Source organism: Zosterops lateralis (assembly GCF_965231275.1).
Source record: "Zosterops lateralis genome assembly, chromosome: 37".
Lineage (NCBI taxonomy): Eukaryota > Metazoa > Chordata > Aves > Passeriformes > Zosteropidae > Zosterops > Zosterops lateralis.
This window is the reverse complement of record NC_139797.1, coordinates 1,051,721-1,068,732: the sequence shown is the minus strand read 5'-3', so window position 1 is coordinate 1,068,732 and position 17,012 is coordinate 1,051,721. Positions and strand designations below refer to the sequence as shown.

Sequence of the window (17,012 nt, the reverse complement as noted above, 5' to 3'; positions counted from 1 at the left end):
ACAAAAATTCCACCCAAAAAATCAAATTTCCCAAAAAAATCCACCAAAAAAACCCAAAATTCACAAAAATTCTGCCCCAAAAAATCCAAAATTCACAAAATTCCACCAAAAAAATCAAATTTTCCAAAAAATTCTGCCCAAAAAAATCAAATTTCCAAAAAATTCCACCCAAAAAACCCCAAAATTCACAGAAATTCCACCCAAACCCCCAAAATTCACAAAAATTCCGCCAAAAATAACCCAAAATCCACAAAAATTCTGCCCAAAAAATCAAATTTCCAAAAAATTCCACTCAAAAAAATCAAAATTCACAAAAATTCCACCAAAAAAATCAAATTTCAAAAAAATTCCACTCAAAAAAATCAAAATTCACAAAAATTCTGCCCAAAAAATCAAATTTCAAAAAAATTTCTGCCCAAAAAATCCAAAATTCACAAAAATTCCACCCAAAAAAATCAAATTTCAAAAAAATTCTGCCCAAAAAAAAATCAAAATTCACAAAAATTCCACCCAAAAAATCAAATTTTCCAAAAAATTCCACCCAAAAAAATCAAATTTCAAAAAAATTTCCGCCCAAAAAAATCAAATTTCAAAAAAATTTCCGCCCAAAAAAATCAAATTTTCAAAAAATTCCGCCCAAAAAATCCAAAATTCACAAAAATTCCACCCAAAAAAATCAAATTCCCAAAAAATTCCGCCCAAAAAAAATCAAATTTTCCAAAAAATTCCACCCCAAAAAAATCAAAATTCACAAAAATTCTGCCCAAAAAAATCAAATTTCCAAAAAATTTCCACCCAAAAAACCCCCAAAATTCACAAAATTTCCCCAAATTTCCTCCCCAAAATCCCCCCAAAATTCCGATTTTTTTCTCCAAACTTTCAATTTTTTCCCCCAAATTCAATTTTTCCCAAATTTTCAAATTTTCCCCCCAATTTTTCCATCTTTTCTCCAAATTTCTGATTTTTCCCCAAAAATTCAATTTTTTCCCTCCAAAATTTCCTTTTTTTCCCCAAAATCTTCATTTTTCCTCAAAATCTTCATTTTTCCCCCAAAATTCCAATTTTTTCCCCCAAAATCTCCATTTTTCTCCAAAAATTCAAATTTTTTCCCCCAAAATCCAATTTCTCTCCAAAAAAATTCAAAATTTCTCCCCAAAAATTCAAATTTTTCGCCCCAAAATTTCAATTTTTCCCCAAAAATGCCCATTTTTTCTCCCAAAATTCCAGGTTTTTTCCCCCAAAATTAAATTTTTCCCCAAAAATTCAATTTCCCCTCAAAAATTCAAAATTTCTCCCCAAAAAAAATCAAAATTTCTCCCAAAAAAAATCAAAATTTCTCCCTAAAAATTCAAAATTTTCCCCCAAAATCCCAATTTTTCCCCCAAAATTTCCATTTTTTTCTCCAAATTTTGAGTTTTTTCCCTCCAAATTTTCCATTTTTTTCCTCCTCAAAATTTCTATTTTTTTTCCCCAAAAAATTCAAAATTTTCCCCAAAAAATTCAATTTTTTCCCCAAAAAATTCAATTTTTTCCCCCAAATTTCGAGATTTTCACCCCATTTTTTTTTATATTTTCCCCCCAAAATTCCCATTTTTTTCCCCAAATGTCGATTTTTTTCCCCAAAACCCCCCAAAATTCAGATTATTTTTGATTTTCTCACCACTTTTTCCATGACTCTGCAAAAGGCCCAAAAGGCCTCGACCTCCCCGGGGGTGACGGAGACGAGCGGGGCCAGCACCTCCCACATCCCCCCTACATAGCCTGAAAAATTAAAATTTTTAGGTCAAAAAATTAATTTAAGGGGTCAAAAAAATCCCAGTCAAAAATTCCCCAAAATTCCCAAAAAAATCCCCACGAAATTCCCCCAAAAAATCCAAAATTTCCAACCAAAAATCCCAAATTTCGCCCCAAAAATCCCAATTTTTTACCCAAAATCTCCCCGTGACCCACAAAAATCCCAAATATCTCCCCAAAATACCCCCACAACCCCAAAATCCCAAATTTCTCCCCAAAATTTACAAAAGAAATCCCAAAAAAAATCCCTCAAAAATCCCCCAAAATTCCCAAAAAATCCCCAAAAATTCCCAAAAAATCCCCCCAAAAATCCCCCAAAATTCCCAAAAAATCCCCAAAAATTCCCCCCAAAAAATCCCCCAAAATTCCCAAAAAATCCCCCCAAAAATCCCCCAAAATTCCCAAAAAATCCCCCCAAAAATCCCCCAAAATTCCCAAAAAATTCCCCCAAAAATCCCCCAAAAATCTCAAAAAATCCCCAAAAATTCCCCCCAAAAATCCCCCAAAATCCCCAAAAAATCCCCCCAAAAATCCCAAAAATCCCCTAAAATTCCCAAAAAATCCCCCCAAAATCCCCAAAAATTCCCCCCAAAAAAATCCCTCAAAATTCCCAAAAAATCCCCCCAAAAATCCCCCCAAAAATCCCCCAAAATTCCCAAAAAATCCCCAAAAATTCCCCCCAAAAAATCCCCCAAAATTCCCAAAAAATCCCCCCAAAAATCCCCCAAAATTCCCAAAAATCCCCTAAAATTCCCAAAAAATCCCCCAAAATCCCCAAAAATTCCCCCCAAAAAATCCCTCAAAATTCCCAAAAAATCACCCCAAAAATCCCCCAAAATTCCCAAAAAATTCCCCCAAAAATCCCCCAAAAATCTCAAAAAATCCCCAAAAATTCCCCCCAAAAATCCCCCAAAATCCCCAAAAATTCCCCCCAAAAATCCCCCAAAATCCCCAAAAAATCCCCCCAAAAATCCCCCCAAAATTCCCAAAAATCCCCTAAAATTCCCAAAAAATCCCCCCAAAATCCCCAAAAATTCCCCCCAAAAAAATCCCTCAAAATTCCCAAAAAATCACCCCAAAAATCCCCCCAAAAATCCCCAAAATTCCCAAAAAATCCCCCCAAAAATCCCCCCAAAATTCCCTCCAAAATTCCAAAATTTCCCCCCAGAATGGCCCATCCCCCACACGTAGCCTGGAAATTCAAATTTATGGGTCAAAAAATTAATTCAGGGGGTCAAAAAAAAGTCCCAAAATTCCTCAAAAAATCCCCCCAAAAATCCCAATAAAATCCCCCCAAAAATCCCAAAAAAATTTCAAAAAAAATTTAAAAAAAATTAAAAAAAATTCCCAAAAAATCCCCAAAAAATCCCAAAAATATCCCACCAAAAATCCCAAAAAATGCCCTCAAAAATCCCAAAAAATCTCCCAAAAATCTCCCAAAAATCCCCCAAAAAATCCCCCCCAAAATTCCAAAAAAAATCCAAAAAATCCCCCAAAAATCCCCCCAAAAATTCCAAAAAAATTCCAAAAAATTAAAAAAAAAATCCCCAAAAAAATTCCTAAAAAATCCCAAAAAATCCCCCAAAAAATCCCAAAAAATTCCAAAAAAATTCCAAAAAATCCCAAAAAAATCCCTAAAAAATCCCTAAAAAATTCCAAAAAAATTCCAAAAAAATTCTAAAAATATTCCAAAAAAATCCCAAAAAATCCAAAATTTCCCCAAAAAACTCCCCAAATTTCCAAATAAAAATTGAAAAAAATCCCAAAAAATCCCCAAAAAATCCCCCAAAAATCCCCAAAAAAATTCCAAAAAAATTCCAAAAAATTCCTAAAAATTCCCCAACCCCCCTAGAATCCCCAAAATTCCCAAATTTTCCCAAAATCCCTAATTTTTTACCCAAATCGAAGTGGAACATGCAGTGGGTCATGAGCACGTCCCGCAGCAGCTCCGGGGACACCCAGGGGGGGACTCGCCTCAGGTCACGATCTGGGAAAAAATTTGGGAATTTTCGGGAAAATTTGGGATTTTTGGGAAAATTTGGGGATTTTGGGGGAATTTGGGGATTTTTTTGGGATTTTTTGGGGGATTTTGGGGGATTTTTTGGGAATTTTTTTAGATTATTTTGGGGATTTTTAGGGATTTTTTGGGGAATTTTTTAGGGATATTTTGGGGATTTTTTGGGAATTTGGGTGATTTTGGTGTCGGTTTTTTGGTGATTTTGGGACATTTTTGGGGACATTTTTGGGGTCTATTTTTTGGTGGTTTTGGGGTTATTTTTGGGGTGATTTTGGGATATTTTTGGGGTGATTTTGGTGTCGGTTTTTTGGTGATTTTAGGCCATTTTTGGGGGGATTTTGGGGTTATTTTGGGCCATTTTGGGGGGATTTTGGGCCATTTTTGGGGTCAGTTTTTGGGCCATTTTTGAGGTGATTTTGGGCCATTTTTGGGGTGATTTCGGGGGATTTTTTGTGGGATTTTGGGGTTATTTTGCTCCATTTTTGGGGTGATTTTGGGCCATTTTTGGGGTCAGTTTTTGGGTGATTTTTGGGTGATTTTGGGCCATTTTTGGGGTCAGTTTTTGGGTGATTTTTGGGGTGATTTTGGGGGATTTTTGGGGTGATTTTGGGGGATTTTGGGGCTCTCACCCATCCTCTCCTGGTAGCCCCTGAGGGTTTTGTTCCTGCGGAGCTGCCCCGGGCTCAGCGAGCGCCACTGCAGCTTCATCCGGAAATAATCGTCCCTGCCACACAAAAACAGAACAAATCAGACCAAAAACACCCCAAAATCAGCCCAAATCAGCCCAAAACCACGACTGGCACCCAAAAAACACCCCAAAATCACACTTTGGCCCCCCCAAACCCCACCCCAAACCCACCCCTGATACCCCAAACCACCCCAAAACCAGATTCTGGCCCCCCAAACTCACCCCAAAACAACCCCTGACACCCCAAACCCACGTTTTGGGATCCCAACCCCCCCTCCCCCCAAACCCACCCCTGTCACTCCCAAAAAATGCCACAGTCCCAAAATCCATCCCTAAAACCACCCCTGGCATCCCAAAAACACCCTAAACTCACCCTAAACCCCCCAAACCATCCCCAAAACCACATTTTGGAGCCTCAAATCTGCTCCCGGCACCCCAAACCCACCCCTGACACCCCAGAAACACATTTTGGCCCCCTAAACCACCCCAGGCACCCCAAAATCACATTTTGGGACCCCAAACCCACCCCTGACACCCCAAACCCACATTTTGGCCCCCTAAACCACCCCAGGCATCCCAAAATCACATTTTGGGACCCCAAACCCACCCCTGACACCCCAAACCCACATTTTGGCCCCCTAACCCATCCCAGGCATCCCAAAAACACATTTAGAGACCCCCAAACCCACCCAAAACCATCCCAAAATCAGATTTTGTGACCCCAAACCCACCCCTGACACCCCAAACCCAGATTCTGGCACCCCAAAAACATCCCAAAAACACATTTTGAGACCCCAAATCCACTCCTGGCACCCCAAACTCAGATTTTGGGACCCCAAACCCACCCCTGGCACCCCAAAAACACATTTTGGCACCCCAAAACCACCCCAACCCCACCCCAAATCACCCCAAAATCACATTTTGAGACCCCAAACCCTCCCAAAACCAGATTTTAAGACCCCAGGCACCCCAAAAACACATTTTGAGACCCCCAAATCCTCCCCAAACCACCCCAAAATCAGATTTTGGCACCCCCAAAGGCCCCCAAACAACCCCAAAAACCACCTCAAACAACCCCAAAATCACATTTGGGCCCCCCAAATTTTCACCTCAGGCCCTTGGGGGTGTCCAGGGGGGTCTCTGGGGTGTCCAGGGGGGTCTCTGGGGTGTCCAGGGGGGTCTCTGGGGTGTCCAGGGGGGTCCCAGGGGTGCCCTGGGGGTCCCCCCAGTCCCCCAGCCCCAGCAGGAAACGCCAGCCCCGGGCCCGGAGCTCAGGGCTCAGACCCTGCGGGGGAAAACGGGACATTTTTGGGTCATTGAGAAAATATTTGGGGACATTTGGAGACATTTAGGAATGTTTGGGGGAGATTTGGGGACAATTGGGGACATTTTGGGGACATTGAGAGAAGATTTAGGGACAACTGGGGACATTTGGGGACACCTGGAGACATTTTGGGGACATTTTTGGGACATTGGGGACATTTGGGGACACTTAGGGGACGTTCAGGGGAGATTTGGGGAGATTTTTGGGACATTTTTGGGACATTGGGGACATTTGAGGACAATTAGGGGCAACTGGGGAGATTTGGGGAGATTTTGGGGACACCTGGAGACATTTTGGGGACATTTTTGGGACATTAAGGACATTTTGGGGACAATTAGGGGACAATTGGGGAGGTTTTTGGGACAATTGGGGAGGTTTGGGGGAGGTTTGGGGGACATTTGGGGACATTTGGGGACGTTTGGGGACATTTTGGGGAAATTTGGGAGCACTTGGGGACATTGGGGCACAATTAGAAGACAATTGGGGAGATTTCGGGGACATTTAAGGGAGATTCGGGGACATTAAAGAAACATTTGGGGACATTTTGGGGACATTTGGGGGAGATTTGGGGGAGATTTGGGACATTTGGGGACATTTTTGGGACATTTTGGGGATGCTTGGGGACATTTGGGGGACATTTGGAATGTTTTGGGGACAACTGGGGACATTTGGGGACATTTGGGGACATTTGGGGACATTTGGGGAGGTTTGAGGGAGATTTGGGGACAATTGGGGACATTTTGGAGACGTTTAGGGGAGATTTGGGGAGATTTTATGGGACAATTGGGGAGCTATTGGGGACATTTGGGGACATTTGGAGAGATTTGGGGACATTTGGGGACAATTGGGGAGGCTTGGGGGAGATTTGGGGACAATTGGGGACATTTTGGGGACATTTGAGGGAGATTTGGGGCCATTTGGGGACATTTTGGCGACATTTGGGGGACATTGGGGATGTTTGGGGACATTTTTGGGACATTTTGGTGATGCTTGGGGACATTTGGGGGACATTTGGAATGTTTTGGGGACAACTGGGGACATTTGGGGACATTTGGGGACATTTGGGGGACATTGGGGATGTTTGGGGATATTTTGGGGGTGTTTGGGGGATATTTAGGGACGTTTTGGGGACATTTGGGGACATTTAGAAAAGATTTGGGGACATTTGGGAACAATTGGGGACATTTTGGGGACATCTGGGGAAGTTTGGGGGAGATTTGGGGACATTTTGGGGACATTTGGGGACATTTTGGGGAGATTTAGGGATATTTGGGGACACTTTGGAAACATTTTGGAGACATTTCGAGAACATTTGGGGGCTCCACCCTCTGGCCACGCCCACTCAGGCCACGCCCCCTGGCCACGCCCCTCACCCCTCTGAAGATCCTCTCCCGCAGCTCCTCAGGGCTCAGGCCACGCCCCCAATCGGCTCCAGCCAATGGCGGCCCCCGGGCGGGGCAGGGACGGGGCCCCAGGCGCACCTGGAAAGGGGCGGGGTCAATCAGGCCCCTCCCTATTAAGCCCCACCCACTCCTGGCCCCATCACTGTCAATCACCCCGTTAGCTCCGCCCAATCAGCATCACCCCATTAAAGCCCCGCCCCCTTTCTGGCCCCCCATGTGCCCCACCCCGTTAAGCCCCGCCCACATTGACTCCTGCTAAGCCCCGCCCACTCCATCACCCACCCAAACCCCGCCCCTCCAGCTCCACCCCATCAAGCTCCGCCCACATTGACATCACCATCCACTAAGCCCCGCCCCTTTCCTGACCCCGCCCACCCAAACCTCGCCCCACCCACCCCATTAAGCCCCACCTCCTTTTCTGCCACACCCACCCAAAGCCCCGCCCCTCCAGCCCCTCCCTATTAAGCTCTTCCCACATTGACACCCCCACTAAGCCCCGCCCACTCAAACCACACCCCACCCATCCCATTAAGCTCCGCCCACATCTCCATCACCCACTAAGCCCCGCCCCTTTTCTGACCCCGCCCACCCACATTGACCCACTAAGCCCCGCCCACACCTCCATCATCCATACTAAGCCCCGCCCCTTTTATGACCCCACCCACTCAAACCCCGCCCATTTCTGACCCATCCCAGCTAAGCCCCGCCCAGGTCTCCATCACCTGTCCCACCCAAACCCCGCCCATTCCCAGCCCATCCCCTTTAAGCCCCGCCCACATTGACTCCCCCACTAAGCCCCGCCCACCCAACCCCGCCCCTCCACCCCACCCCATTAAGCTCCGCCCACACTGACCCGTCCCAGTTAAACCACGCCCCCTTTCTGACCCCGCCCACCCAAACTGGGCCCATTTCTGACCCATCCCAGCTAAGCCACGCCCACATCTCCATCACTCACTAAGCCCCGCCCCTTTCCTGACCACGCCCCATTAAGCTCCGCCCACATTGACATCCCCACTAAGCCCCGCCCACTCCTCAACCCACCCAAGCCCCGCCCCGCCCATCCCATTAAGCTCCGCCCACATCAACACATTTTCCCATTCTAAGCCCCGCCCCTTTTCTGCTCTACCCCACTAAGCCCCGCCCAGTCCCCCATCCATCCAATCCCCGGCCCACCCAGTTAAGCTCCGCCCACATCTCCATCACCCACACTTAGCCCCGCCCACACCCTATTCCACCCCATTAAGCTCCGCCCACATTGAGTCCCCTACTCTAAGCCCCGCCCACTCCTCCATCCAGCCAATCCCCGGCCCACCCTGTTAAGCTCCGCCCACATCTCCATCACCCACGCTAAGCCCCGCCCCCTTTTCTGACTCCGCCCGTTCCCATTTAAGCCACGCCCATTCACGCCTCATTGGTTTAAGCCCCGCCCATTTAAGCCCCGCCCATTCGATTTAAGCCCCGCCCACTCACGCAGGTGAGGAGCTCGAAGGGCGGTTCCGGTTCCGGTTCCGGTTCCGGGTCGGGGGGAGCCCCCCGGGGACCCCCCAGGAGGCGGCCCAGACCCCCCAGGGGGGCCCAGGGACCCGCCAGGAGCCGCTGGGTGGACAAAAACACACCTGAGATACCTGGGAACGCACCTGGGACAGCCCAAAATACCCCAAAATACCCCAAAATTTCCCCCAAAATTCCCGAAAAAAATCCCAAAAAAATTCCCCCAAAAATCCCCCCCAAATTCCCAAAAATTCCCCAAATATCCCCCCAAAATTCCCCCAAAAATTCCCAACAATTCCCCCAAAAATTCCCAAAAAATTCCCCCACAAATCCCCCCAAAAATCCCCCCCCAAATTCCCAAAAATGCCCCCAAAAAATCCCCAAAAAATCCCCCCAAAATTCCCCAAATATCCCCCCAAAAAACCCTAAAAAATTCCCAAAAATTCCCCCAAAAAATCCCCCAAAAATCCCCCCAAAAATTCTCAAAAATTCCCCAAAAATCCCCTAAAAAATCTCCAAAAAACCCCCCAAGAAATTCCAAAAAAATCCCCAAAATCCCAATAAAAATCCCAAAAAATCCCAAAAAAATCCCCTAAAAAATCCCCAAAAAACCCCAAAAAATCCAAAAAAAATCCAAAAAATCCCAAAAAAATCCCCCAAAATCCCCCCCAAAAAAACTCCCAAAAAAATCTCAAAAAATTCCAAAAAAAATCCCAAAAAATTCCCCAAAAAACCCCAAAAAATTAAAAAAAAAATCCAAAAAAATTCCCCAAACTCCCCCATATTTTGAGACCCCCCCTCCCATATTTTGGGACCCCCCCTCTCAATTTTGGGGTCCCCCGTCCCGTTTTCGGGGTGACTCACAGTGACCAGGCCGGGCTCGGGGGGCTCCGGGGGGTCCTCGGGCCTCACCACCAACAGCAGCCGCCGGTCCCGGGGACACCTGGGGGACAATTTGGGGAGGGGGCTCTGGGACACCTGGGGGGACAATTTGGGGAGGGGGCTCTGGGACACCTGGGGGGACAATTTGGGGAGGGGGCTCTGGGACACTTGGGGGACAATTTGGGGAGGGGGCTCTGGGACACTTGGGGGACAATTTGGGGAGGGGGCTCTGGGACACCTGGGGGGACAATTTGGGGAGGGGGCTCTGGGACACCTGGGGGGACAATTTGGGGAGGGGGCTCTGGGACACCTGGGGGACAATTTGGGGAGGGGGCTCTGGGACACCTGGGGGACAATTTGGGGAGGGGGACACCAAAATATGGGGAAGGGGATCCCAAAATATGGGGTGGGGGGGGCATAAGAATTTGGGGAGGGGGACACCAAAATTTGGGGGCAGAGGAATTTGGGGAGGGGTCCCAGGGAGATTTTGGGGGGGAATTTGGGGAGCAGTCCCCTAAAATTTGGGGAGAGAGGAATTTGGGGAGGGGTCTCAAAGGCATTTGGGAGAGGGGGGGTCCCAAAATTTGGGATGGGGGGCAGAATTTGGGGAGGGGTCCCCCAAAATTTGGGGGGAAGTGGGATTTGAGGGAGAGTCTCTGGAATTTGGAGTGAGGGGGCAGCAGATTTTGGGGAGGGGGATGCCAAAATTTGGGGGGAGAGGAATTTGGGGAGGGGTCTCAGAGATTTGGGGGGGGAGAATTTGGGGAGGGGGACACCAAAATTTGGGGGGGAGGGGGGAATTTGGGGAGGGGTCTCAGAGAGATTTTGGGGGGGGAATTTGGGGAGGGGTCCCCCAAAATTTGGGGGTGGAGGAATTTGGGGAGGGGTCTCAAAGGCATTTTGGGGAGGGGGGGTCCCAAAATTTGGGGTGGGGGTGGAATTTGGGGAGGGGTCTCGGGGACACCTGGGGGGCACAATTTGGGGAGGGGGACACCAAAATTTGGGTAGGGGGCTCCCAAAATTCGGAGTGGGGGGGGCAGCAGAATTTGGGGAGGGGGACACCAAAATTTGGGGGGGGGGGGAGGAATTTGGGGAGGGGTCTCATGGAGATTTTGGGGGTGGAATTTGGGGAGGGGTCCCCCAAAATTTGGGGGTGGAGGAATTTGGGGAGGGGTCTCATGGAGATTTTGGGGGGGAATCTGGGGAGGGGTCCCCCAAAATTTGGAGGGTGGAATTTGGGGAGGGGTCTCATGGAGATTTTGGGGTGGCAGAATTTGGGGAGGGGTCCCCCAAAATTTGGGGATGGAGGAATTTGGGGAGGGGTCTCAAAGGCATTTTGGGGAGGGGGGCCCCAAAATTGGAGTGGGGGAGGAATTTGGGGAGGGGTCTCATGAAGAATTTGGGGGGGAATTTGGGGAGGGGTCCCCCAAAATTTGGGGGTGGAGGAATTTGGGGAGGGGTCTCAAAGGCATTTTGGGGAGGGAGATTTTTAGGGGGATTTTTGGGATTTCAGGGTGAAGTTTTTGGGATTTTGGGGAGATTTTTTGGGGGATTTTGGGATTTTTTCAGGAGGAATTTTAGGAGAAATTTTTGGGATTTTTGGGGTTATTTCAGGAGGGATTTTTGGGGTGATTTTGGGGAGATTTTTGGGATTTTTGGGGTGATTTTTGGGGAGATTTTTGGGATATTTTTAGGGATTTTTGGGGTGATTTTTGGGGTGATTTTGGGGGAGATTTTTGGGATTTTTGGGGTGATTTTGGGGTGATTTTTGGGATTTTTGGGGTGATTTTGGGGGAGATTTTTGGGATTTTTGGGGTCATTTATGGGAAGATTTTCGGGATTTTTGGGGTGATTTTTGGGGTGATTTTGGGGAGATTTTTGGGATATTTTTAGGGATTTTTGGGATGATTTTTGGGGTGATTTTTGGGGTTATTTCGGGGGGGATCTATAGGATTTTTTGTGTGATTTTTGGGGGGATTTTTGGAATTTTTGGGGTGATTTTGGGGAGATTTTTGGGATTTTTGGGGTGATTTTTGGGGTTATTTCGGGGGGGATTTATAGGATTTTTTGTGTGATTTTTGGGGGGATTTTTGGGATTTTTGGGGTGATTTTTGGGATTTTTTTGGGGGTGATTTTTGGGGCATTTTCGGGATTTTTGGGGTGATTTTTGAGGTGATTTTTGGGGTGATTTTCGGGATTTTTGGGGGGATTTTTGGGGTGATTTTTGAGGTGATTTTTGGGTCGATTTTTGGGGTGATTTTTGGGTCGATTTTTGGGGTGATTTTTGGGGTGATTTTTGGTGTGATTTTTGGGGTGATTTTCGGGATTTTTGGGGTGATTTTTGTGGGATTTTTGGGGTGATTTTTGGGGAGATTTTTGGGATTTTTTTTGGTTATTTCGGAGGGGATTTTTGGGGTGATTTTTGGGGTGATTTTGGGGGAGATTTTTGGGATTTTTGGGGTGATTTTGGGGTGATTTTTGGGATTTTTGGGGTGATTTTGGGGGAGATTTTTGGGATTTTTGGGGTCATTTATGGGAAGATTTTCGGGATTTTTGGGGTGATTTTTGGGGTGATTTTTGGGGAGATTTTTGGGATTTTTGGGGGGGATTTTTGGGGTGATTTTTGGGATTTTTTGGGGTGATTTTTGGGGCATTTTCGGGATTTTTGGGGTGATTTTTGAGGTGATTTTTGGGGTGATTTTCGGGATTTTTGGGGTGATTTTTGGGGTGATTTTTGGGGCATTTTCGGGATTTTTGGGTCGATTTTTGGGGTGATTTTTGGGGTGATTTTCGGGGAGATTTTTGGGTCGATTTTTGGGGTGATTTTTGGGGCATTTTCGGGATTTTTGGGTCGATTTTTGGGGTGATTTTCGGGATTTTGGGAGGGATTTTTAGGGTGATTTTTGGGGTATTTTTGGGGTGACTTTTTGTGATTTTTGGGGTGATTTTTGGGGGGATTTTTGGAGGGATTTTTGGGATTTTGGGAGGAATTTTTGGGATTATTTTGGGGGGATTTTTAGGGGAACTTTTGGGATTTCAGGGTGTGATTCTTGTGATTTCGGGAGGAATTTTTGGGGTTATTCTGGGGGAGATTTTTGGGATTTGGGGAGGAATTTTAGGGGAAATTTTGGGGATTTTTGGGGTGATTTTTGGGGTATTTTTGGGGTGATTTTTGGGATACTTTTAGGGGATATTTTTGGGATTTTTGGGATGATTTTTGGGCTTTTTGGGGTTATTTTGGGAGGGATATTTGGGGCATTTTTGGGGTGATTTTTGGGATTTTGGGAGGGATTTTTGGGGTGATTTTTGGGGTGATTTTGGGGGGATTTTTAGGATTTTTGGGGTGATTTTTTGGGGGATTTTTTGGGAGGGATTTTTGGGGTGATTTTTGGGATTTTTGGGGTGATTTTTGGTGTGATTTTTGTGTGATTTTTGGGGTGATTTTCGGGATTTTTGGGGTGATTTTTGGGGTGATTTTTGGGATTTTTGGGGTGATTTTTGTGTGATTTTTGGGGTGATTTTTGGGATTTTTGGGGTGATTTTTGGGGTGATTTTTGGGATTTTTGGGGTGATTTTTGGGGTGATTTTCGGGATTTTTGGGGTGATTTTTGGGGTGATTTTTGTGTGATTTTTGGGGTGATTTTGGGGTGATTTTTGGGATTTTTGGGGTGATTTTTGGGGTGATTTTTGGGATTTTTGGTGTGATTTTTGTGTGATTTTTGGAGTGATTTTGGGGTGATTTTCGGGATTTTTGGTGTGATTTTTGGTGTGATTTTCGGGATTTTTGGGGTGATTTTTGGGGTGATTTTTGGGATTTTTGGGGTGATTTTTGGGGAGATTTTTGGGATTTTTTTTGGTTATTTCGGAGGGGATTTTTGGGATTTTTGGGGTGATTTTTGGTGTGATTTTTGGGTTTATTTTTGGGGAATTTTGGGGTGACTCACGGCCTGAGGTGGGAGCCCAGAACCCGCCGCAGTTTGCGGAGCCCCCCCCGGGGCAGGAGCAGGGGGGGAGGGGAGGGCGCCCCCCAGCGGGGCAGCAAAACCACCGGGGGGGGGCCCAGCCCGGGGGGGCCCCGGCGCAGCCCCCGGAGCTCAGACAGCGAGATGGAGAATCCCCCCGCCCAGCCTGGGAATAAACGCACCAAAAACATCCAAAATTAACCCAAAAATCACCCAAAAATCAGCAAAAAATTCCCCTAAAAATCCGCCCTGAAATGGCCCAAAAATCACCCAAAAATCACCCAAAAATAACCCAAAACTGACCCAAAAAACACTCCAAAATCACAGAAAATAAACCCCAAAATCACCCAAAATAGACCCCAAATAAACCCCAAATAAACCCCAAAATCACCCAAAATTACCCGAAAAATCATCCAAAATATCCCCAAAAATCACCCAAAAAACACCCCCAAAATCACCCAAAATGAACCCCCAAAATCACCAAAAACTACCCCAAAAATCACCCAAAATCCAGCAGAAATCCCCCGAAAAATCCCCCCTTAAACCACCCAAAATAAACCCCAAAATCACCCAAAATTAACCCAAAAATCACCCAGAAAGTCTCCAGAAATTCCCCTAAAAATCTGCACTAAAATAGCCCAAAAATCACCCCAAAAATAACTCAAAATTAACCCAAAATTAACCCCAAAATAATCCAAAATAAACCCCAAAATCGCCCAAAATAAATCCCAAAATCGCCCAAAAAAAAAATCACCCAAAAATCGCCCAAAGTCCCCCAAAAATCCCCAAAAAATCCCCAAATTTCCCCAAAATCCCCCCAAATTTCTCCAAAAATCGCCAAAAAATCCCCAAATTTTCCCCAATATCCCCAAAATCCCCAAATCCCCCCAATATCCCCAAAACTCCCCCAAATTTCTCCAAAAATCTCCCAAAATCCCCCCAAATTTCCCCCAAATTTCTCCAAAAATCCTCAAAAAAATCTCCAAATTTCCCCCAAATCCCCCAAAATCCCCCCCAAAATTCCCCCAAACTCCCCCCAAATTTCTCCAAAAATCCCCAAAAAATCCCCAAAAATCCCCCAAATCCCCCTAAAATCCCCCAAAAATCCCAATTTCCCCAAAAAATCCCCCAAATTTCTTCCAAAATCTCCAAAATCCCCAAATTTCCCCCCAAAATCCCCAAAATCCCCCCCAAATTTCCCCAAATTTCTCCAAAAATCCCCTCAAAATCCCCCAAATTTCCCCAAAAATCCCCCAAATCCCCCCAAATTTTCCCCAATATCCCCAAATTTCCACAAAAATTCCCCCAAATTTCTCAAAAAAATCCCAAAAAAATCCCCAAATTTTCCCCAAATCCCCCTAAAATCCCCCCAATATCCCCAAATTTCCCCAAAAATCCCCCCAAATCCCCCCAAAAACCCCCAAAATCCCCCAAATTTCTCCAAAAATCACCGAAAAATCCCCAAATTTCCCCCAATCCCCACAAAATCCCCTAAAATCCCCCAAAATCCCCCAAATTTCTCCAAAAATCCCCAAAAAATCCCCAAATCCCCCCAAATTTCCCCAATTTCCCCAAAATCCCCAAAATTTCTCCAAAAATCAAAAAAAAAAATCCCCAAATTTCCCCCAAAAATCCCCCAAATTTCTCCAAAAATCCCCCAAATCCCCCCCAAAAATTCCCCCAATCCCCCCAAATTTCCCAAAAATTCCCCCAATTTCCCCCCAAATCCCCAAAATTCCTCCAAAAATCCCCCAAAAATCCCCCAAATCCCCCCAAAAATCCTCAAAAATCCCCCCAAATTCCCCAAAACTCCTCCCAAAATTTCCGAAATTCCCCCAGACCCCCCAGAATTCCCTAAATTCCCCAAAAAATCCCCCAAATCCCCCCAAAAATCCCCCAAAATCCCCCCAAATTTCTCCAAAATCTCCCAAATTTCCCAAATTCTCCCAAATCCCCAAAATTCTCCCGAAAATCCCCCAAAATCCTCCAAAATATCCCCAAATTTCCCCAAAATTCCCCCAAATCCCCCCAAAAATCCTCAAAAGTCCCCCCGAACTCTCCCAAATCCCCCCAAATTTCTCCAAAAAATCCCCAAAATTCCCCCCAAAATCCCACGAAACTCTCCCCAAATTTCCCCAAAAATCCCCCAAATCCCCCAAAAATCCCCCAAATTTTCCCCAAAATCCCCCCAAATTTCCCCAAAAATCCCCCAAATCCCCCCAATATCCCCAAATTTCCCCCAAATCCCCCAAATCTCCCCCCAAATTCCCCAAAACTCCTCCCAAAATTTCCCAAACCCCCCGAAATCCCCCCAAATTTCCCCCAAAATCTGCCCCAAATCCCCCCAATTTCCCTCAAACTCCCCCAAATTTCTCCCAAAAATCCCCCAAATCCCCCCAAAATTCCCTAAATTTCCCAAAAATTCCCCAAAATGCCCCAAATTTGGTACCTGTTTGTGGCCGTGCCCGGGGCGGGCTCAGCACGGCCCAGTCGGGCTCGAACCCGGGGTCAGGGGGGTCCTGGGGGGAATTTTGGGGGTTTTTAGGAAATTTGGGGGATTTTTTGGGACTTTTGGGGATTTTTGGAGAAATTTTGGGGATTTTTGGAGAAATTTGGGGGATTTTGGGAGGAAATTGGGGGGATTTTGGGGGGATTTTTGGGGGTTTTGGGGAGATTTTGGGGGGATTTCAGGGGGATTTCAGGGGGATTTTGGGGAGATTTTGGAGAATTTTTTGGAGATTTGGGGGATTTGGGGGGATTTTTGGGAAATTTTGGGAGAATTGGGGGAATTTGGGGGGAATTTGGGGGGATTTTGGGGACTTTTGGAGAAATTTTGGGGATTTTGGGGAGAAATTGGGGGGGATTTGGGGGAGATTTTTTTGAGATTTGGGGGATTTGGGGGAAATTTGGGGAAATTTTCGGGAATTGATGGTTTTGGGGGAATTTTGGGGGGTTTGGGGGAATTTGGGGGAAATTTGGGGGGATTTTGGGGATTTTTGGAGAAAATTTGGGGGATTTTGGGAGGAAATTGGGGGGATTTGGGGGGATTTTGTGGGGGATTTGGGTTATTTTGGGGGAATTTGGGATTTTGGGGGGATTTGGGGGAAATTGGGGGAATTTTTGGGGAGATTTTGGGGGAAATTCGGGGGATTTTGGGGATTTTTGGAAAAATTGGGGGAATTTTTGGAGAAATTTGGGAGATTTTGGGGGGATTTTGGGGGGATTTTAGGGGGATTTTGGGAGATTTTTGGGGCATTTGGGGAGATTTTGGGGGGATTTGGGATATGGGGGGATTTTAGGGGGATTTAGGGGGGTTTGGGGGAAATTTGGGAGATTTGGGGGGATTTTTTGGGGGATTTTTGGGAAATTTGGGGGATTTTTGGGAAATTTGGGGGATATGTTGGAGAATTTTTTGGAGATTTGGGGGAAGTTTGGGGGATTTTGAGGGATT

The 17,012-nt window shown here is 46.1% G+C and overlaps 1 protein-coding gene across 1 annotated transcript in view; it reads right to left on the bottom strand.

Annotated features, from left to right (window-relative positions):
- Positions 1 to 17,012, bottom strand: part of LOC310921886 (TBC1 domain family member 17-like) — a gene marked incomplete at its 3' end in the record, with an annotated part of 29,363 nt that overhangs the window by 8,932 nt on the left and 3,419 nt on the right. Inside the window, exons 4-12 of the mRNA XM_083882147.1 lie at positions 16,011 to 16,080; positions 13,544 to 13,727; positions 9,582 to 9,660; positions 8,697 to 8,822; positions 7,197 to 7,304; positions 5,609 to 5,784; positions 4,441 to 4,535; positions 3,692 to 3,781; positions 1,661 to 1,761 (exon numbers count right to left, since the gene is read on the bottom strand). Of these exons, the coding sequence (XP_083738273.1) occupies positions 1,661 to 1,761; positions 3,692 to 3,781; positions 4,441 to 4,535; positions 5,609 to 5,784; positions 7,197 to 7,304; positions 8,697 to 8,822; positions 9,582 to 9,660; positions 13,544 to 13,727; positions 16,011 to 16,080 (1,029 nt within the window). The remainder of the gene's footprint in view (positions 1 to 1,660; positions 1,762 to 3,691; positions 3,782 to 4,440; positions 4,536 to 5,608; positions 5,785 to 7,196; positions 7,305 to 8,696; positions 8,823 to 9,581; positions 9,661 to 13,543; positions 13,728 to 16,010; positions 16,081 to 17,012) is intronic.